Source organism: Diabrotica virgifera, chromosome 3 (assembly GCF_917563875.1).
Source record: "Diabrotica virgifera virgifera chromosome 3, PGI_DIABVI_V3a".
NCBI lineage: Eukaryota > Metazoa > Arthropoda > Insecta > Coleoptera > Chrysomelidae > Diabrotica > Diabrotica virgifera.
Genome location: NC_065445.1, coordinates 203,281,808 through 203,306,093, shown reverse-complemented (window position 1 = coordinate 203,306,093; position 24,286 = coordinate 203,281,808). Strand labels below are relative to the sequence as shown.

Genomic DNA, 24,286 nt, shown 5'->3' with positions numbered 1-24,286 from the left:
CAACATCCATTACCCAATGATTGCTGAGATTCCATTTATAACTAAGCAGCGCTTATTAGGCATTTATAACAGTATATATACAAACAAGTCGAACATACCAGACGATTGGAAAAAATATTTAATAGTACCTATTCTTAAACCTAATAAACCTAGAGATTCTGCAGACTCCTACAGACCTATTGCATTGGGGTCTTGTATAATGAAAACGTATGAACGACTTATTAAAAACAGGTTAGAACACTGGCTGGAGAAAAATCAATTATTATCAGCAGTCCAATATGCATTCAGAAGAGGACGTTCAACTCAAGAAGTTACAACATCATTTGTTACTGATGTACAATTAGCATTTACTCGTAACAACTCAATATCCTGCCTATTTTTAGACATTAAGGGAGCATATGATGTAGTTAATCTAGACATATTGACAGATAAATTATACGCCATAGGAATTCCAGAAGGGGTTATTGCGAACTTAATGAAGTTATACCGTGATAGAAAAGTGTATTTAAATATAAATGGAGTGATAGGTACGCCCAAATCAACATCAATTTAATTGCCTCAAGGAAGTATTTTAAGTCCATTATTGTTTATTCTGTACACTGCTGATGTTACTAGTTCTATTACCGAAGAAACTAGAATACTTCAGTACGCAGACGACTTTTGCATTTATATGGAAATGAAGTCGATCGAAGCTTCAATCAATGCATTAGAAAACGCCACAGAAAGAATTGCCGAATGGTCACAAAGAAATGGATTCAGCATCTCTCAAAATAAATCAGTCATGTGTTCATTTACGAGAAGACGTTATCAACCACCAAAACCAAATTAATATAGGACCTTTCACATTCCCATATAAAACATCTGTTAAATACCTTGGCATAATTTTAAATCAAAAGCTCTCTTGGAAAGAACATATTCATCATTTGTCAAAAAAATGTGAAAACGCAATAAATATACTAAGAGCTTTTAGCCACACAAAGTGGGGAGCCGATCCAAATATATCACTAATCTTCTATAGAGCACTAATACGTTCAGTGATTGACTATGGTTGTATTTTATATGGAAATGCAAATTTAACTCAATTGGAGATATTGGAAAAAATAAAAAATAAGTGTTTACGACTTTGTCTTGGATGTATACAAAGCACACCAACACATATTTTAGAAATTGAAGCAGCAGAGCCTCCTTTGCATCTTCGACGGCAATTTTTGTGTGATGTTTTTATGTCAAAACTCCTAGCACAGAAAAGATCTGAGAAAATACAAAACCTCAATTCAAAAATAGATAGTCCCTTCTGGCGATGTAAAATTCATCCCAAAGTAATAAGCAGTTATCAGCTATTAATCCAATTTAATAGCGAGGTTTACAGAAATGACATCCTTCCCTTTTATAATTGTGATTATAACCTATTAGAACTACAAATTCCTTATTATTATCTTAATATTGAACCACACGTTAATCAATTTAACATAAATACGTTTGTTGAGAAAACAATTCTGAAAAGATGGCCGGAGTCCGATTGTATTTATACAGATGGATCCAAATTCACTGAGTCAACTGGATGCGCCTTTTACCATTCAAATGAAAATCTATCCAAAAAATTTAAACTTTCAAATCAAATGTCTAGTTATACTGCTGAGCTCATCGCAATTCTTCAAGCTTTGAGGTATATTAATATCCATCACAAGAATAAGTTTGTTATATTAACAGATAGCAAAAGTTCGGTAGACACAATAGTACAAACTAAATTATCAAGCACTTCATCAGTAGTAATTATAAAAATTTTAGAAACAATCCAGTTACTTACGAATACAGGTAAACAAATTTCTTTGGTTTGGATTAAGGCTCATTATGGAATTAACGGAAATGAAATAGTGGATAGACTTGCCAAGGATGCTACTACAACAGGGGAAACGATAGAAGAACCATTAATGCCAGTCACTGATCTACGACAATGGTTTAAGAAAAAACAAATGGAGCAATGGCAACTGGAATATGATATATCTCTTAAAGGTGTACGATTTCATGATATCCAACCAAAAATTTATAGAAAACCATGGTTTAACGACATTACAAATCGGCACTTCATTAAAACCTTAAATAGAGCAAGGAACAAACATGGTTTATATCCAGTTCACAAAAATAAACCAGGGTTGGCCACTTCTCAAAACTGCACATGCGGGGAGTTAAGTACTTTAGAGCATGTGATTTTCGATTGCGCAAACTTCCAGATGCTGAATCAACAGTTATATAAGAATCTACAAACAGTAGGAGTTACTCTCCCCACCAATTTAAATTCCATTTTATGTACACGAAATATAAATTTGTTTAAAATTGTTTATAACCACTTAAAAAATATGAAAATTGATATTTAAAAAAAAATATATATATAAAAAAAAAATTAAAAAAAAAATATATATATATAAAAAAAAAAGAAAAAAAAATAATAAAAAAAAAATAAATAAATATTAAAAAACAATAAAAAAAACAAAATAAAAAAAACAAAAAAAAACAAACAAAAAAAAAACAAAAAAATACAAAGAAGGCCTAAACCTCCGCGAGGATGAATCGGTTTAGGTCTTAGCGCGAAAGAAAAAAAAAAGAAAAAAAAAATTAATATCAATTAGTGGTTTAGTATAAGTATTTAGTAATAGTGTTTTATTAGTATGTATTTTTAATGTAATGTATGTAATATATGTTTGTGATTATTAAAATATAATGTATATCAGTTAAAATTAGGAAATTGTGTCTATGAAAATAAAAATAAAAATTTGAGCTGGCCAATTGGTTCAAACCAAGGTCATAAATCTAAACACACAGACACACACATATACAGTATTGTTCATTCCTTGGTAATTTTGTCAGTTTCGGTTGTCAATATTACATTTTTATTGTTGAAATGTTTGTCTAATGAAAATCGGTCCGGGTTAGCCGAACTTCTGGGTTATCGGAGGCCGACTTAACGGGGTTCCAACACTGTATTGTATTATTTTTTATTGTGTTACTATATTGTTTCTGTTTAATTTTGTATTAGGGATAGGATTGTATATTCTTTATTGCAACTGGCTGAATGACTAATGTCTATGCCATTAAATTAAAAAAAAAATTCTGACATAATAGATTGTTTAACAACTTACCATCTTCTCCACAATCATCAAGCAATGTGGAAGATCTATTAAATTCCTCAACCATGGCTTCCCCACTATCAGAAATGTTATCAAACACAGTTTTAAAGCCTTCATTATTTTTTTGACTCAGTTTTTTATCTTCTTTAATTTGCAGTTGTCTGGCCAACTCTTCAGATAGAATTTCTTCCAGATTTACTGGATGAGGCTGTTGAATTTTTGCCCATGGAGACGTCATATTGCTTTGAACGGTAATACTAAGTACAATCTGTGATATCAATCAGGTTCTAGTGACAATAAATACTTACAGCACACCCCTCTACACTGTATTTGAGTTGTTTTCAAAGAAATATTAGACATTATTGTGCAATATAAAGAAATTATAAACAATATTTTGACAGATCCCTTCGAAAAAAAAACTAAAGGCAACCAGGGTTGCCAGGTCAGTTTTGATGTCGTCAGTAGTTTTGCTTTCAAAAAATCAGTAGCCATCAGTAGATTTTTTAAGCAATTTATAATCAGTGTTGCCAATCGGCGGATAATTATCCGATTTGGGTACCTTTTTGAGAGTTGTCGTATCTTCTTCGTATCTTTAAATAAATCGTATATTTGCGGATATTTTTCAGTGTATCTACCATCGACTAAAACTTTCTCCTCCATATATTCCCAACACCAACAACACATTAATTTTGTTTGGTTCCGCCCAAATTTTTATAAATAGTCTATACTGGATGAATGTTAGTGACATCCGATACTTTTCATCTTATTTGACAAAAGGGACATGTGCCGATTCTTTTGTTTAGAATTTAAATGCACAAGCGCATCCACTTAAGGGATACTAATACAATTCAAATTTCAAAAACCATCTGCCGTCCGAAGTTATTGTTTTGATGAGTATTAGTTCGATGAATATGAGTTTATTGCCGTCCGATGAGATTTTAGTTTTTAGTCTTTAAACTTATGAAAGCTAATTCACGCACGATTTAGTTTTATTTTCATTTTATGTAGTGCAGTGCTTAAGTAACTCAGGACTCGATAAAAATAATGCATTTTAAAAGCATTGACCAGAAATTTTGCGTCTATGCTATTAATGTAGCTGTAGTTTATTTTGTATTGATTTATTTATTATTTATTTTTCCACCTACCTCTACCGAAAGTATACTTTTCCGGACCTGATTTTAGGGAGCAAAGTTGTACTTTTCCTCCCTAGGGAGGAAAAAATTTTTCCTCCCTAGGGAGGAAAAGTAAACGTGACGTCATAGTATTTCATTCATGAAATACAACTTATGGACGCCCTGTACAATATCTATTTTCTATTACGTAAGTATCGTTTATTTTAACGTTTATTTATAAAACACCCTGTATTTTGTAGAATGGTAAAAAACAGTAAATTGTTATTTTGATTTAACAATGTTTACATTAAAATAATTTGACTTATATTTGACAGTTGACAGTTATATTGTACCTACTTGTTTGTTTTAGTTCTAATAAATTTTGTTGGTTAGTTACGTAAATAAATTAAGTAGAAATGAAAAAATGACTTGTTATTTGAGGAAGGTGGAAAAACCATATGTATAACATGGGAGTAAAGTGCCTTTTCCTCCCTTGAATGATTACTGCCCTCCGCTACGCGTCGGGCAGTAAACTTCATTCTCGGGAGGAAAAGTAGCACTTTCCTCCCTTGTTATACAAATAGCTATTTCCAGTACCTAGTTTTAGGTAGTTATTACGTTTTAATAAAATAATATTTAAAAGTTTTTTTTACTTAAACAATTATAATAAATTAATATAACGATCCAAATAATGAAATATTTAGATTTATTTATTTATTTAGAATTTAACACTTACGATAATACAAAATACGAATAATATAATAATAGTAGGTAAATACTATTTACATACATGAATTAGGTAATAATAATCAGCTAGGATACGAGATTTTCATTTATAAACGAAAATTTTTAAACCGTGAAATAGAGAATCCATCAATCCAGAGTAGATTAAAGGGCCGGTTGTTCGAACGCTTATCAGAAATGGAATCAACTGATCATTATCAAATATTTAATTACTGTCAATGTCAACTTTGATTGGGTTGCTGAAAACATAATTGATTACAATTATGAGATTAATTGATTAATTAATCAATTTTGTTAATAAGGGAGCGTTCAAGTATTACGTAACGCAGGTTGGGGAGGGGGGGCAAAAATCTTCAAAAATCGCGTTACGTAATACTTGAACGCTCCCTAATTGTTACGTTAATTGATAATTAATAATTAATTAATCAATCAATTATGTTAATTATCATAATGATAATTGATTACAATCAACTGATTGTTGTTAAGGGGACTAAAAGAATAACATTGGCAACACTGATTTTAATAACAGAATAATTTTTGACCTAGCGTACCTTTTCGTGACAAATCGGATATTTTTCGAGCGATCATCGGATAATCTAGAGAAATGCGATTGGCAACACTATTTATAATACAGTCAAACCTGTGTTAACGGCCACCTGTTAAAATCGGCCACTTCTACTAACGGCCAGTTTCTAAATAACGGCCAGTTTAAAATTCTCCAAACTAATTATATTATGTAGATTCTCTTATATTTATGAACTGGCATCTACGGTCACCTCATATTACGGACGCGGCCAAGTAACCAAGTAATCTCATATTTTTAAAGCCTTCATAGAAATTTACATATATAGATAGGTACTATTTATTTATTTGGTCTTTTATATAATATATAGTGAACGCGTAAAAGTTGAAATAAAATATTTTTTTTGTGAATGGGTGACTTTGGAGAAAAATCCCGAAATTGATCATTTTTAATTTTTAGATTATGCTTTTTTGGCGTATATAGCGATGCTTTTTTTTAAATAAGAATAGGATCGTGTGCTCGCTTATTTGAAAGGTTGTTCAATTCTCTATTCAGTGTAATAAACATTTATTGCTTCAAACATTAAAATAATTTTTTATAAAGGGTACAAAAAAATTATTGAATTAAATTAATTGACACAAAAAGGAGAATGTAGGTATGTAATTTACTTAATTCAAAATACATCATTTTACTGTTGCCAGAAAACATCAAAAAATATTTATTTTACTCTTAGAAGTTTGAACATTTAATTTCAGCGAAAAGTAATGTTTATCAAATAAACATTTTTTCTCTTTTCTCAGAGCAGTAATAGTATATTACATACCTAGCGGGAAAGTACTCTATTTCAGCCGAGCGGCAAGGTAGTTTACCGAGGTGCGAAGCACCGAGGTAAACTACAGACGCGAGGCTAGAATGAGTTCCCGCGAGGTTTGTATACTATTTTACTCACAATCGGTTAGTAGTTTATGGATTTCTAATACTCACAATCTACCAATAATAATTTCGTTTCAAATATCTGTATCCATTTTCATTAGGTGCGTTCGCGGGAGCCTGTCGAGGACTAGTCGGCGACAAATTAGCAGCAAAACGCATGCGCACTTTAAAATTATATAATTAATATCGTTAATAGATAAATATACAAGGTATATTTTAATATTATAATTTAATAATTAGTTATTAATATTAATTAAAAGTAAATATACCTTGTTTATGTATCTATTAACGATATTATTTATATTAAATGAGGTTAGAAATTGTCGGCGACAATTTGTCAACTGTACCCGCGAACGCACCTATTATGTGATAGATGAATTATTTTAAGTAACCTGTGAGATCGTTGCTAGGTAACAAAACAAGTTTGTTGAATCTGACATTTAGGCGATACACGATGCCATTAATTAGGCATTCCAAATCACGTGATATAATATGGCTGCTGGATGGCGAAACTGTCATCCATAGGCGTATCCAATGTTTAAACCACTTCATATTTAATTTGCTATCACAATTTCACAAATTTCGCTACACAATTAACAAAAAAACAAAACCAAACAGGATATTCTTTACAAATTTGTTAATATTCAATGTAAACATTAGATACGCCATGACCACCCCCCTTAACTATGTCTATGGCCATGTCAGTTTAGCCATCCACCGACCACCACTGACAGTTCATTGGAATCCCTAATGGACAGCCTAAGTCTGACGTCACAAATGTCACAAAATTGGGAGGAGCTTATATTGGCTCCAAACAATTTTGTTTGTAACCTTAAATGGTCATAAGGAATTTTTCTTTTATGTGCTATGTGTGGCAAAATAAGACTTCATTTAGGTATTTCGTTAAAGAAACGTGTTAATTAAGAGATGTTTATTCGTTTTTGCTCAGGTGGTTTTTATTCCTTAGTGATTGAAAATAAACATAACCTCAAAACTGTTTACATTCTAATCATTGCATTAAATTAACTCACCTGGGCAAAAACGAATAAAAATCTCTTAATTGGCACGTTTCTTTAACTAAATACCTAAATGAAAAGTCTTATTTTGTCACACAAACCACGTAAACAATAAATTAAAAATTCCTTATGAGTGTTTAACATTATAAACAGAATTGTTTGGAGCCAAATATAAGCTCCTCCCAATTTTGTGACGTCAAGACTTAGGCTGTCCATTGTACATATAATCAAATTGTGTTTATTTTACAAAAATGTCTGATAGTGAATTTGAATGTACGCCACCAGAACTGCGGGTAGCTGCAGAGAGAGCTACTGAAGGAATAATTCCCGAAAAAAGCAGGGAGAGGTATGAAAACACCTATGAACTATACAGTAACTGGTAAATTATTATTGGTAGAAAAGTGACAGATGCTAGCCGGGAAGGTACTTTCCCGGCTAGCTGGGAAAGTAAAGTAAGTAATAAGTCGCTTCCTGATTACTTCAAAGGTTAGCGATCCATAAATTACTAACCGATTGTGAGTAAAATGTATTTTGAATTAAATTTCATACATTCTTCTTTTTATGTCAATAAATTTATTTATTTTTTTAGACACCCTGTATAAATAATTGTATTAATGTTTATATTCATTAGTAGAATGGCAGAGGATAGGATAGTACGAATAACACGAGATAAGTCACCAAATGGACGAAGAAATATTGGCAGAAATAACTTAAATAATTTAGGAGGCTAATATTGAAGAAGAAACAGGCTTTAAAGCCTACATCCAAGAAGGAAGAAGAAGATGTTTATATTACTGAATAGATAATTGAATTTTAAATAAGCTATTGTTTGTTTTTTAAGCAAGAGGAGTGATTCAAATTTACCCCGTAATGCTTGTTTCTAATTGGTCCAACCGCAGGCAAGTTTACTCCACTGTTGCACTGTTATTAAATTTTGACACTTATGACATTTATGAAATTTTGGCACTTCTGTCATTTTATAGGTTAATTAAGAGGAAACAGTAGCGATCAACAGGTAGCAAAAACGCGTTCCAAGATTGCGGCTGTAATTTTGAATATTTTTTCGAGATATTTGGCGCACGTATTCGTAATATAATAAAGAATGGCGGTACAGAGCCCAATTTGGAAAATATATTAATATGTGGAAATTACTCCGTAATTAAATACAATATTAAAAAAACGAGCCTGTACCGCCATTAAGAAGAACAAAAAAATACACTTTCTTCAAATAAACTTTTTTATCCGATGCATAGATTTTGTGTCATTTTGGAACTACTAATGAAATAAAAAATTTTAGTAGTTCCAAAATGACACAAAATCTAGGCATCGGATAAAAAAGTTTATTTGAAGAAAGTGTATTTTTTTGTTCTTCTTACTTGCGGTATAGGCTCGTTTTTTTAATATTGTATTTAATTACAGAGTAACCCTAATAACACAAAACATTCCATGAATGTTCCTAGAATGTACACACAGGACATTGAAAACATTCCTGGAATGTCCCCAAATGCACACGAATGTCCCTGGAAAGTCCCAGGAAAGTGCTGTGTCAGCATTTTAAATATTCTTAGAATGTTCTGTTGGAACATTCCATGAATGTCTACGAATGTTCTTTGGACATTCACAGTCTATTTTTTAGACTGAATGTCTTGTTGGAACATTCCATGAATGTTCTTTGGACATTCACAGTATATTTTTAGACTGAATGTCTTGTTAGAACATTCCATGAATGTCTACGAACGTTCTTTGAACATTCACAGAATATTTTTTAGACATTCACTGAAATATATCGTCAGTAATGTGACAATACCTCCTATATGTTTTTTCATGAGGTTTGCAGGAGACGAAAAACATTTTTTAAGGTCACTTTCTGTTTTCGTACGTATTCTGACTTTTTTGTAGTAAATAGATAGTTATTTACTGCAAAACAAGTCAAAAAATATATGAAAACAGGAGGTGGCCGAAACAAGTTTTTAGTCTATCTTACAAATCTCTTGAAAAAAACAGATAGGAGGTATTGTCACATCACTGACGATATGTGGCCATACCAAATAATACATCCTTGATAAATATAAACATTTTTATTGCAAAAAATCTTTACATACATTTTTTAATGTAATTTACTGACATTCCTAAATATTATAAAAAAATGTGTCACATTTGCTTTGTAAACCTTTCTTTTGCTTTTCGTAGCCACATATTCTGTTTCCTTTCTGGTTTTTTGTAGACCACTTCTCTCAGCTGATTCTAAAAGAAAATAAAATAAAAGGTAATTTTTCTATCCTTTACAATTAACAATCAGAAGAAATATTATTTACAGGTAATAATACGCATAAATAATAATAATAAAAAAATAAATATTAAATAATATTTAAATAAATAATAAATAATAATAAATAAAATAATAATAATGAACATTTTGTATTTTGACAACGACATCCGACGTGGAAGTAGAAACCTTAATAAAATTATTTTTTCAAGTAAATTGTGGCTTATTTCCTCATTAGAATAGTTAATTACAAAAAAGCCACAAAGAAATAGATTTTTCACAAACAAATAAGTATTTAGTATTCATTATATTTATTGTTTTTATTATTTACTTTAATGTCCTACTGGTACATTATTTGACAAATAATGACATTTCGAAGTCTGTTAAGTATGATATAACGCCCTTGGGCATTAAATTTAAATAACGACTTAGATACTGTCAAGTTGACAAATATCAACCTAAGTAAAACTATGGTTACCACAATTATGTTACTACTGTTACTGGTAAATGTACTTATTTAAAAACTAATCAATTCAAAATTCATTCAAATTTTTCGCATATAAAGAATAATTTAGTCAGACATTAAACGTTGAAGGCACCACAGGTATTATAATAATAACGCTTTCGGTCAACGTATATCCCTCAGGCCCTTGTTAAAAACACCATTGACCTCAAGCGTTATTATCCTTATAATACCCTTGGTACCTTAATAACTGTAACATAAGATTATACCTTAATTCTTGTTTTCTATTTCTGATGTTTTTATTTATTTACATTGAATATTAATCTGTTTTAGAGATGGTACAGAATAGCATTTTTCGGTAATAGGTTGGAACTGAACCTATTCCAAGCAAATACCTATTCCAGAAACCTAATGCGAGTTTATGATTCCGACGTGAAAAGACAATTTATATCGATCGCCCTAGCTCGTTCCTAATAGTTGTGCTGCTATGTCTTCCGCTGCCCCAAATTCAAACGATCAAACTAGTGGTCACCTATAATTTTGTATTTTTAATCTAGCTAGAGGATGTATGTAATTTGATTTTTAAATATATTTATATTTTTTACCATGTTTTTCCTACAATTCGTAAATCTATATTATAACACCTATTAAAACAAATTTTTCTTACATGTAATGTATGGGTTTTTAAATTACCTAAAGTCGAGGTTTATTCAGAATTCGTTTATGCAAATGGAAAATGAAGACACTAATTTACTACAAAAGATAGGATCGATTAGATTATAGTCAAATAAATAAAAACATAATGCGGTAGAGTCAAAATTTTAACAGTTTTAAATGACAACTATCTGTTACAGCCGTATCGACCTGGAATCCTTTTAAACCCATCACCCATCACAGATGTGAGATTTTGGAATCGAAACAGTCAACAGACGCCGCCGATGCGTTTCTCTATGGTACCTATTCCGAGAGATCAAATCTCTCGGAAAAGGACAGTGTACCTACTCAACTACGGCCAGCGCTGGAATCGAGACCGATGCCATCAAAGTTTTGTCACTTGTAATACGTGGAATAGTCGAACCGAACATATTCCGACGTACCCGCTCCACTTCCATCATACCAACCCTTAACCGAAACGAACGTCACCGATGCATTTCCTACTAACTAACCCTACGGTTGTGCTGCAGCGACCTATTCCGAGCGAGAATCCAGTTCGAGTTTACTGTAAATTGCAGATTGCGGTCGATGCGGCGCCCTTGGAATCGAAACCGATGCCGTTGACTTTTTGTCACTGGTGCGTGGAATAGGCGATCGGAACCTATTCCGAGGTACCTGCTCCAGTTCCATCATGCCATCTCTAATCTGTTTTGTTGTATAATCTACTTCGCAATAATTATGTGATATATATTGACTTAAAATGAATTCAAAAATTTTTTGCAGTTGGGCAACAATGTCAACTTAGATCTCCGATGTAGATAATGAATTACAACAGTATCTATATTGTACAGACTGTATTATTAATTAGGTTATTTATTTATTTATTTATTGAAATATACATCCACCAGGTATAAACACATAAAGGTGTACATAAGAAAACTACATACATTGACTGAACACTTGATGACAAAATATAAAATAAAATAAAAGAATAACCAAAAATGTTTCTGTTGTTAATACACATACACAATAATAAACAAAGACCTTAATAAAGAAAAATAACATGGCATCAATTCGATAAGCTATTGCGTATTTCGCGTTTAAAGATGTTAAAACCAAGAAAAAAAATGCATATACCTGTGTGACATAAGCTATTGGAACAGCACAGTCTCTTAAACGAACAGATGAAAGTGAAGTTCTGTCAATATCTTTTTCTAAAAAGTGTTTTGAACATACTCCTCTATTAACAAATCTGATCTATACTTCATGTCTTCTTCGCAGGATCTTCTGGAAAGCTAAAAATACAAAATATATGCATTACTAAGCATTATTAACAAATTTTAGTTTTAAATAAAAAATATGATTAATGGACTCACAAAATATTATAAAACAGCTTAGAAATTGTTTATTAGTATAGTCGGTTCCCCAAACTCTGACACAACTGGCTAGTGATTTTAGTAGGTAATTTTTTTTGTTTTTGGCCAATTTTGCCAAAATTACAGTAATTATTAACTATTTAGTTATTATTTTTTTTTGCCAATTTTACCAAATTGGCAAAATTATTTACTAAAATCACTAGCCAGTTGTGTCTGAGACTCAGTAGTACTGAGACTGAGTTTAGCAAATCGACTATAATATTCTGTGTATTCATTAGTTGGTACTGCATATTATAGTGTGTGGTCTACCATCCTATTTATAAAGGCATACATTAGCAAAAACGCAAAAAGAATTACTTTAGTTTTACAAATCCTATTGTTATTATCTCTATTTACTATTTTAGTTAGGAATAAGCGAAGTTTGTGGCTTATTCACAATTATTATTAAAATAATAAATGGATATGACCAATTATTAACTTATAAAATAAAATAATAATTCTTCTGATTTATGCCTTTTATTCACTTTGTTATATCTAGTTTACTTAAAAGATTTTTTATGAATATGTAGTATTATTAGGGTATTAATAGTATTAATTTATTTTCTGAAATACAGGGCATGCCTTCGTTTACATATTTGCATACTAACCTTTTAATAGGGCTTTTCATTCACAGTCATTTGTTTGGAGCTTCTGTCATAATTGAAACGTTATTCCTGCAGATTTTTTTATCTACATTTGTTTCTGCTACTCCAACTGCGTTAAAAACAGGACAACATTTTTTTCACTATGTTAATAATACTATTAAAGCTATTATAAAAGTATCCGAATTAAAAAAATATTCTTAAAAAGCACAAATAATAGAAACAACGATCCACCCACGGCAAAGCAAGGTGGCCAAGATGAAGATGCCAAGATGGCCGAAGCGAGGTCGTTGGTTGGTCGTTTTTAGTCACGTGATGCCCTCTCAAGCGCCATGCACAAAAATATATGCACGGCGAATTTGAAAATGAACGCAAAAGAAATAAATATAAATGCCTCTCTTGGGTTTTGCATAAGTTATAAGTATTTTTTTTATTAACAAAATCGCATTCCAAATTGAATATTCGCGAACAATAATTTTTATTACATTTGTATGTTTATAATATTGTATTAATTGAACTTGGGAAACTCTTTAAATTTGACATATTATTGCACTGTAGGCCTAAAGTGTCACTTAGTTTGTCTGGTATGTTATAAGTAATGTTGTATCTGTTACACGTATGTATTATTTCGCAACTTAAAATATAGGAACATTGGTAGTATGTTCACAGAATGTCTTATGGTAACATTCCAGGAATAATTTAAACAGATGTTCACCGAATGTTCCCTAAATGTCCAGGACATTCAAATATTGATAGAACTTTGGTAGTACATTCCTGGAATGTTGTGTGTTGTGAGGGAATTTCCACATATTAATATATTTTTAAAATTGGGCTCTGTACCGCCATTCTTTATTATATTACGAATACGTGTGCCAAATATCTCGAAAAAATATTCAAAATTACAGCCGCAATCTTGGAACGCGTTTTTGCTACCTGTTGATCGCTACTGTTCCCTCTTAAGTATATCGACGATTTTTTGTGTTTTCTGCATTATTTCTTTATATTAGATTTTTAGTCTACTTTTACATAAAAACAGTCAAACCCGCTTATTAGAATACCTCTTATAGGAATATCCCGCTTTAAGGAATAGAAATTTGAGGCCACGAAACGTTTCTACTAGCTTCCAATGATCGGTTATTAGAATATCCCGGTTATACGAATACTTTTGCTTGGCACGAAGGCTATTCCAAAAAGCGGGTTCGACTGTATATGGATTATCATCGAAAGCTGAAATGATCAACGAAAAAAGAAGATGAATTTGGTGACATTTCTAGTAACGTTAACGTTCTTGGGTGTGAATCCGTCATTTTAGTTTACTCCTCTTGGTTAAAAAATCAACTATAGAATACGACCACTATTCTTATTAAAAAAATTATCAATGACGGCATCACGCCCAGGTGGATGACGTCAGTAGCATGATATATATGCCAAAAAATCATAATTTAAAAATGAAAATCGACCTGTTTGGGAATTTTTTCCAAAATCGCCCATTATCATAAAATGAATTTATTCCAACCTTTGAAGCGTTTTACATGTCTGCTCTATGGGGACAAGGAAAGACTATCTATAGAGATACTGTGGGGTAGAAATGGGGCTAGTAGAAGGAACAGACACGCAAACCTTCATGCGAACGGCAGCTCATTTTTTTTGTGCGGTGGCGGGTCGTAGATTCGTTGGGAGGGGTAGGAGGGTTTAAAGAAGACTAACTACATAACCAAATAAGCAAAGGATACTTACACAGACTTGAGGACTTTCCTACTATTTAAACAAATTGGGACGCCGTTCGAAAAATCCTCAAATTCTCATATCGAGTACTTACTGGAAAGCAACTGGGGGACATTCATCGTAGATTCCTCGTTGGGGTTATAGTGGGCTACTTATTTATCATTATTGGCTTCTATGCCATTATATTTTCTTCTGTTCTAAAACTTATTCACTTGTATTAGATATCTGTTAATAATTTTTTTAAAAAAGAGGTTACAGAAATAAAGATGTGTACATTTTATAATGTTTATTTAAAACTTACTCCGAGAATAAACATATTCTCAAAAAAGAAATGAATAATAAAAACAAATATATGGTTTTACAATTTTTAACCTTATTTATTTTTAGCAGTGTACCAAAACTAAAATTTGACATGGCTGTCAAAAGTCACTGCCATTTTACATTTACTTTACAATAAAATATTTTCCATGTTGAAAACAAACATTTAATTATGTAAAACCTTTACCATTAATATCCACTTGTGAATTTATTTAAAATAAACATTATCATACCTTAAAACAAAAATCCATGTCACAACACTTGGAACTTCAAAACTTTCCATTCGAGATTGGAGGGAGGGAAGATATTCAAATCATTACTAAACTGGATAAAATCGATACCAAATAATATCATCCGGGCATTTCTTACTGGAACATGAACAAATCAAAACATCATAAAAATAGCAACAGCTACATAAAGGACAGGAACCAGGAAACCACGCACTTCTTTTACCGGCAAATCAAACTGCATAACAATAGAACTGTTTCACAATAATATATCCATTAAAATGCCGTGAAACTATTGTCATTATATTCCTTGACATGTTAGAAATCCATTAGTTCTTTTACTATAAGAAGAAAACCATTTTGGCCGGCAAAGTGCGACTTTTTGAGTTCTAACAAAAAGATGCTTACAGAGCTGATGTACTTTTAGAACTAACTTTACATCGTCACGTCTCTCTCGCGTCCAAACGATGCATTTCTTCTCGATCGTTCGGCCAAAACTATTGACCAATCGTCAACTACAACTCAAGGATCTTTCAAAATGCAGACCAATAATAACATGGGATTTTTATCGCTCAAAACTTAAAGGAAAAACACCAAACCTTTTAGAGGATTCATTCTCGAATAATGAATGATTTCACAATAACTATCTACGTAGTTGGTAAATGCTACTCAAATAAATAGGAACTTTCCTATGATTTTACTTTGTTGCGAAAATATTCTGAAATATTTCGAACAGGAGCGGCTTAGGAAATTTTAAAGATATTTAAACTGACAAAATAAATTAGAAAAATTGATATTTTTCTTGGGATAGGATTAAAATTAATGGATATTTTTTATAAAATATTGTAGTAGAAATCCATCTGCTACAATAGCCTCCTCGGAAGAGAGGAAACTGGATTACCAATTCAGTTTTCGATAACTACAAAAATAAACATTGACTTCTTGGGTGTGACAGGACAACAATACAAAAATATTTAAATAATGGCTAGTGGGGATTAAACAAAAACAAAACATCATTGTTAGGGAGTGGGCTAGCGTGCCATCAATCGCCAGACTCTTTAAAGTCGAGTAGACTTAAATGTTTCTTGACTCTACAAAGAACTGTAGGTGACAAGAGTTTCTGTGCCTTGGGAAAGAAATAATCTTGTGCCCTGTGTGGACCTCGCTGACATCCACTGCAGTAACACAAGTGACATATATACTATATATACCATATAATATATACCATATAGCAGGGCAGACACAGCCTCATCACCTCGTTGCCTAACCAGGATTGGTTTTCAAAAACTAAAAAATCTTTCTGAGCTCTTGGCTCAGCAGATAGGCATCTGCTTAAACTCTAAACACCTAGCGACTTTCACGGGGCATTCGGCAACGGTTCTGCAAAAGGAGGATTTAGACAATCCATTCTAAATACCTCGTTGAGATAAAATGTCACAAATAACTTATCTCAACAACTCATTCAAACAAGACCAAACAGGGGGGAATGCGTGTGACAACATAAAAGACCAAAAAAAAACTAGTATACTGGATTCAAACGGGATATCAAACCATTTAATAAGATCAAAAAAAAATAACGTAACACATGACATAGGAAATACTACATCATTACGTTTCCAATCCAAAGTCCAATCTAGGACATAAAAGCTTTTCATGAAAGTTCACCAGACAACTTTCTCATTTTCAAATCACTAACTGGGATATTCTTCACTTTTCAAAACCGGGGATATGATCTTACTTTTCCAAAACATGAGTAGATCTTACTTTTCCAAAACAATGGGTAGACTTTATTTTTCCAAAACATGAGTAGACTTCACTCTTCCAAACTGGGGTTAGACTACTTTTTCAAAACAGGGATGAAAGCAAACACACAAGGGAAAGACCAAAGGGACATTGGAAAGAATGACAATTCCGACGAACGACCACTTCCATTTATCCACCGAAAGCAAGCTTCACCTGTACTCAACGCGGCCAGATCCTAAGCTCACCAGCCTTGTCACAGCTTCTGCTCTTGGCCTACTTTCAATAAACAAACACAAGAGAGGTCAACGAACTATTCGCCAAAAAAATCAAACTCTATCATGGACAGGGGCTAACAGAACAATACGGGATAACAGACTCTAAAATTTCCAGACTAAACAGGGATAGACAAACAAGCAGGGAACAAACAGATTCATAAGACATTTAGACATTCTTCATATACATGGGCTTACAAACACAAATAATATTGAAACTTGGTTCTTAGTCATACTCCATATACATGGGCTTACAAACACAAATAATATTGAAACTTGGTTCTTAGTCATACTCCATATACATGGGCTTACAAACACAAATAAATATTGAAATTTGGTTCTTATATGAGCTTACACAAATAAAACTGTTCTTGCTCCGACTATTAATGGGAGTATTCCCAGACAACTGAACAACACTTCCTCATCACGAGTATTACACTTGTGATATGCCAGATACAAGAAAACATACATCATTTAATTAATAAGTGGAGGGGCCTCGCCACGGTTTCCCTCTTCACTTTTTCATGGGGTTACTTTTTCTTCACTTCTAACATGAACAAATCCATATATCAAGGGTTTTTTTCAAAACAGTGTCGACAGAGTACGCTATCTTCAAATCAAAAAGTGATAGCTTTTCTCCTGGCTGCTTGAAAAAACAAGGGGTCTACTTCTTCATTAATAAGTGGAGGGGCCTCGCCACGGTTTCCCTCTTCACTTCTTCATGAACAAGTGGAGGGGCCTCGCCACGGTTTCCCTCTTCACTTCTTCATGGGGTTACTTCTTCAAGGACGACTTCTCCAACTAACCTGTGGCATAACATACCCAATATAGATAGGCTTCGCTGGAAAATCACGGAACTTACTCACACAGACCATACCGAATTAGCTCATACACGGACCATACCAACTATTATCACACATCTACTCAAACGACCAAATCAATAATCACAAAAAACGTTTATTCTGTAAAAAACTGATGATCTACAAGAATACATGCAAAAAAATATAACATATTCTTATACTCTATAAGTGGATTCAATATTCTAAACATTTTAATTGTAACTTTTAGCAAAATTTTAAAAAAAATTTTTAACGTTACTTTTTTTACCAAAATTTTCTAAAAAAAATTTTTTACTTTATTTTTACTCAACTGTTTGTCTATATATTTCATAAATATTTTCCAAAAAATTTAACCAATGCTTTCATCATGGGTACAATATCAATACAATATAGTAAGTACGTCACAATTTTTAACATACTATTCTGTTGTACGATACATAAAATACAATACCAGTATACTACGGTTTACATAATATGGGGTTACGAGTTAAATACACTATGATGTATGAAATGGTACATGCCTATACAATCAGCAGCACGACCAAATCAACACCACAACAAAATGTGTACATACTTACACCTCTTTGGAAAAAATTATTAACATTCTGCAACAAAAACTACAAAAATGGGCTCTTTCATGGGGACTAAAAGACTGAAACAGTTTCGGGGGCACTAAAAGACATGAAACAGTTTCTGGGGGCAAGACAAGAGGAATCTGGGCTAAACTATATGGGAAGACTGGGGCGATATTTACTCGGGTCAAACTTCAGGGTGTACGTTACAAGTATTACAAGTGTAACACTAAGTGGGGGGTGGCTAAAGACATTGGGGACTAGTAGATAGGCTAACTACTAGTTGAACATGTCTACAAGCTAGACTTGTAACAATGGGCATACAAAAAATGACAAGAGTCGAGCTTCCATGTTGTCATAAACACCTGCACCACAAACTGAGATCGGCTGCCCAAGGGGACGGGCACTGCCTAACAGTTGTAATACAAATGAGACCGAAAGGAGGCTAAAAGGACATGGTAGTGGGCACATGCTAATGGGGTCAGGGGGCTAAAAATGGATCGAGCCCCACGTACAGGGCGCTATTTGAAGCGTTTAACATGTCTGCTCATATGGGAACAAGGAAAGACTATCTATAGAGGTACTGGGGGGTAAGAATGGGGCTAAAGAAGAAGAAGCAGACACATAAAGCCTCGTTGCGGGACGGCAGCTCATTTTTTTTGTGCGGTGGCGGGTCGTAGATTCGTTGGGAGGGGTAGGAGGGTTTAAAGAAGACTAACTACATAACCAAATAAGCAAAGGATACTTACACAGACTTGAGGACTTTCCTACTATTTAAACAAATTGGGACGCCGTTCGAAAAATCCTCAAATTCTCATATCGAGTACTTACTGGAAAGCAACTGGGGGACATTCATCGTAGATTCCTCGTTGGGGTTATAGTGGGCTACTTATTTATCATTATTGGCTTCTATGCCATTATATTTTCTTCTGTTCTAAAACTTATTCACTTGTATTAGATATCTGTTAATAATTTTCTTAAATAAAGAGGTTACAGAAATAAAGATGTGTACATTTTATAATGTTTATTTAAACCTTAATACCTTTTTATTTTTATTTTGGGAATAGACACATTCTCAAACCAGAAATGAATAATAATAACAAAATACATGATTTTACAATTTTTAACCTTATTTTTAGCAGTGTACCAAAACAAAAATTTGACATGGCTGTCAAATGTCACTGCCATCTAATATTTACTTTACATAATTTATTTTCCATGTTGAAAACAAACATTTTTAATTATGTAAAACCTTTACCAATAATATCCACTTGTGAATTTATTTAAAATAAACATTATCATACCTTAAAACAAAAATCCATGTCACAACACTTGGAACTTCAAAATTTTCCATTCAGACGGGGCTGGGAGGGGAAGATATTCAAATCCAAATCATTACAAAACTGGATACTGAAGGAGGCAGAAAAATGAATCGGCCCCACACGTTGGGCGACATTTGAAGCGTTTTTAAGCCCCACACGTTGGGCGCAATTTGAAGCGTTTTACATGTCTGCTCTATGGGGACAAGGAAAGACTATCTATAGAGATACTGTGGGGTAGAAATGGGGCTAGTAGAAGGAACAGACACGCAAACCTTCATGCGAACGGCAGCTCATTTTTTTTGTGCGGTGGCGGGTCGTAGATTCGTTGGGAGGGGTAGGAGGGTTTAAAGAAGACTAACTACATAACCAAATAAGCAAAGGATACTTACACAGACTTGAGGACTTTCCTACTATTTAAACAAATTGGGACGCCGTTCGAAAAATCCTCAAATTCTCATATCGAGTACTTACTGGAAAGCAACTGGGGGACATTCATCGTAGATTCCTCGTTGGGGTTATAGTGGGCTACTTATTTATCATTATTGGCTTCTATGCCATTATATTTTCTTCTGTTCTAAAACTTATTCACTTGTATTAGATATCTGTTAATAATTTTTTTAAAAAAGAGGTTACAGAAATAAAGATGTGTACATTTTATAATGTTTATTTAAAACTTACTCCGAGAATAAACATATTCTCAAAAAAGAAATGAATAATAAAAACAAATATATGGTTTTACAATTTTTAACCTTATTTATTTTTAGCAGTGTACCAAAACTAAAATTTGACATGGCTGTCAAAAGTCACTGCCATTTTACATTTACTTTACAATAAAATATTTTCCATGTTGAAAACAAACATTTAATTATGTAAAACCTTTACCATTAATATCCACTTGTGAATTTATTTAAAATAAACATTATCATACCTTGTTAAAACAAAAATCCATGTCACAACACTTGGAACTTCAAAACTTTCCATTCGAGATTGGAGGGAGGGAAGATATTCAAATCATTACTAAACTGGATAAAATCGATACCAAATAATATCATCCGGGCATTTCTTACTGGAACATGAACAAATCAAAACATCATAAAAATAGCAACAGCTACATAAAGGACAGGAACCAGGAAACCACGCACTTCTTTTACCGGCAAATCAAACTGCATAACAATAGAACTGTTTCACAATAATATATCCATTAAAATGCCGTGAAACTATTGTCATTATATTCCTTGACATGTTAGAAATCCATTAGTTCTTTTACTATAAGAAGAAAACCATTTTGGCCGGCAAAGTGCGACTTTTTGAGTTCTAACAAAAAGATGCTTACAGAGCTGATGTACTTTTAGATAGGGATGATTCGATACTACTAAGTACTCATATGGTATCGATACTTTGATTCGATACTGAGTACTCAGTATCGAATGAAACCGTATTCGATACCGAGTACTAGTATCGAATGAAAATACTAGTATCGAAACAATTCGCGACGATTTTAAGGAATCTTTTATTTTGACAAATGACGGATGACAGATGCAAATGACTGAGATGGAGATGACATTTAAATATTTTCGTAAATATAAAAATAACCTCAAAATTTGAATTTTTGTATAAAATAAAAAATAGCCTAACTAGAGAAAAATGAAAATAAGTTCATTGAAACAGAGTAAAACGTTGAATTTAATTATTTTGTCATTTAAAGAACACCACAACCCATAATACTCATCGCACAATTTAGAAGTGCAATTAGAAATACTATTTTAGTAGTTGTTAACTACTTTTTTTTGCATATTATGGGTAGGATAAAATGAGGAACTTATGGACAATGTGTCATTAGGGAATAGTGGATATTTGGATATCCAGTCCTAAACTACTTAATGCATAATGACACCATTGCAGAATCTTCAGACAGCAGTTGAAATGTTGTATAATCAATCACAAATAGCTTCAAGAATTGAATTAATATCAGCTTGTTCAATTTTACATAATATTACAGTAGTTATTTGATGCTACTAAGTAGACTAAGTACTCATTCGCTATCAATACCTTCATTCGATACTGAGTATGTACTTGGTACTCAAAACAAACCATTTTCAATACCCAGTACTAGTAGAGTGATATCAATATCAATAATATCAGCTTGTTGAGTTTTACATAATATTGCAGTAGTTATTGGATGCTAGTAAGTACTCATATGGTCTTAATACCTTCATTCGATACTGACTACTCGGTATCGCATCAAACCGTATTTGATACTGAGTACCAGTAGAGTGATTCAATAGCAGCTTGTTCAGTTTCACATAATGTTAGGATTGATTTAATGCTACTAAGTACATAGTATTGTATCAATACCTTCAGTCAATACTGAGTACTTGGCATCGAATCAAGCCGTATTCGATACCGAGTACTAGTAGTGATATTGTTAATAGCAGCTTGTTTAGTTTTACATAATACTGCAGTAGATATTTGATGCTAGCAAGTACTCATATGGGATCAACCCCTTCGATAGCCCTTCATTCAATACTGAGTATTCAGTATTGAATCATCAAACCATATTCAATAACGAGTACTAGTAGAGTTATATCATTAATATCAGCTTGTTCAATTTTACATAATATTGCAATAGTTATTTGATGCTACTAAGTACTCATAATATGGTATCAATACTTTCATTCGACACTGAGTATTTGGTACTCAAAACAAACCATTTTCAATACCCAATACTAGTAGAATGATATCATTAATATCAGCTTGTTCAGTTTTACATAATATTGCAGTAGTTATTCGATGCTACTAAGTACTCATATGGTGTTAATACCTTTATTCGATAAAGGTATTAAAGGGATGATTTAATGCTACTAAGTACATATATGGTATCAATACCTTCAGTTGATACTGAGTACTTGGTATCGAATCAAACCGTATTCAATACCGAGTACTAGTACTTAGTAGTGATATTTTTAATAGCAGCTTGTTCAGTAGCAGTAGATATTCAATGCTAGCAAGTACTCGTATGGGATCAAGCCCTTCGATAGCCCTTCATTCAATACTGAGTATTCAGTATCAAATCATCAAACCATATTCAATAACGAGTACTAGTAGAGTGATGTCATTAATATCAGCTTGTTCAATTTTACATAATATTGCAATAGTTATTCGATGCTACTAAGTACTCATATGGTATTAATACCTTCATTCGATACTGAGTACTCAGTATCGAATCAAACCGTATTCGATACCGAGTACTAGTACTTAGTAGTGATATTTTTAATAGCAGCTTGTTCAGTTTTACATAATACTGCAGTAGATATTCAATGCTCGCAACTACTCGTATGGGATCAACCCCTTCGATAGCCCTTCATTCAATACTGAGTATTCAGTATCAAATCATCAAACCATATTCAATAACAGGTACTAGTAGAGTGATATCATTAATATCAGCTTGTTCAATTTTACATAATATTGCAATAGTTATTCGATGCTACTAAGTACTCATATGGTATTAATACTTTCATTCGATACTGAGTGCTCGGTATCAAATCAAACCGTATTTGATACTGAGTACCAGTAGAGTGATATTATTATAGCAGCTTGTTCAATTTTACATAATGTGATGGGATATTTGATGCTACTAAGTACTCATATGATATCAATACCTTCAGTCAATACTGAATACTCGGTATCGAATGAAATCGTATTTGATACCAAGTACTAGTAGAGTAATATTAGTAATAGCAGCTTGTTCAGTTTTTCATGTTAGGGATGATTCGATGCTAGTAAGTACTCATATGATATCAATACCTTCATTCGATACTGAGTACTTGATATCGAATCAAAGCATATTCGATACCAAGTACTAGTAGAGTGATATTGTTAATATTAGCTTGTTCATTATTACATAATATTTGGGGATGAGTTGATGCTACTGAGTACTCATATGGTATCAATACCTTCATTTTGGTACTGAGTACTCAGTATCAAATCAAACCTTATTCGATACTGAGTGCTAAGTATTCGATACTGAGTACTAAATATTCGATACCGAGTACTAGTAGAGGGATATTAATATCGGCTTGTTCAGTTTTACATAATATTGCAGTAGTTAATAGAGAAAACATTGATATACTGGTGAATGAGAGTGCTGTTGATATAGAAGCTGTAGCAGTACATTTTCAACCAGGACCAGGAGCAAATCTAGTACAACAAAATTTTGAATGTGTTTGTTTTAAAATATTTATTCTCCATTTGGAATAAGCTTAAATGGTTGATGTTGATTTTTTCTTTTATTGGACTGAAGTTTGTTAACAAATTTATAAATAAATATATATATCTATTGGAGACTGATTTGGAGTATTTTAGTATTATTACATTATTACCAGTTTTTTAATAAATTTATAAATACATACATAATA

The 24,286-nt window shown here is 32.5% G+C and overlaps 1 protein-coding gene and 1 long non-coding RNA gene across 2 annotated transcripts in view; both read right to left on the bottom strand.

The window, feature by feature from the left end:
- The window catches only part of LOC126882317 (serine/threonine-protein kinase RIO3-like), a 36,905-nt gene extending 33,424 nt beyond the window's left edge, over positions 1–3,481 (bottom strand). The window contains exon 1 of the mRNA XM_050647193.1: positions 3,138–3,481. Coding sequence (XP_050503150.1) covers positions 3,138–3,363 — 226 coding nt within the window. The 5' untranslated portion in view covers positions 3,364–3,481. The remainder of the gene's footprint in view (positions 1–3,137) is intronic.
- A 6,035-nt stretch (positions 3,482–9,516) lies between these two features.
- On the bottom strand, positions 9,517–20,793 carry LOC126882318 (uncharacterized). The gene is made up of 4 exons (XR_007697272.1): positions 19,854–20,793; positions 12,860–15,264; positions 11,974–12,131; positions 9,517–9,697 (listed from the first exon to the last, which is right to left on the bottom strand). It is a non-coding gene; the product is annotated as an uncharacterized LOC126882318 (long non-coding RNA).
- Positions 20,794–24,286: the final 3,493 nt, after the last annotated feature.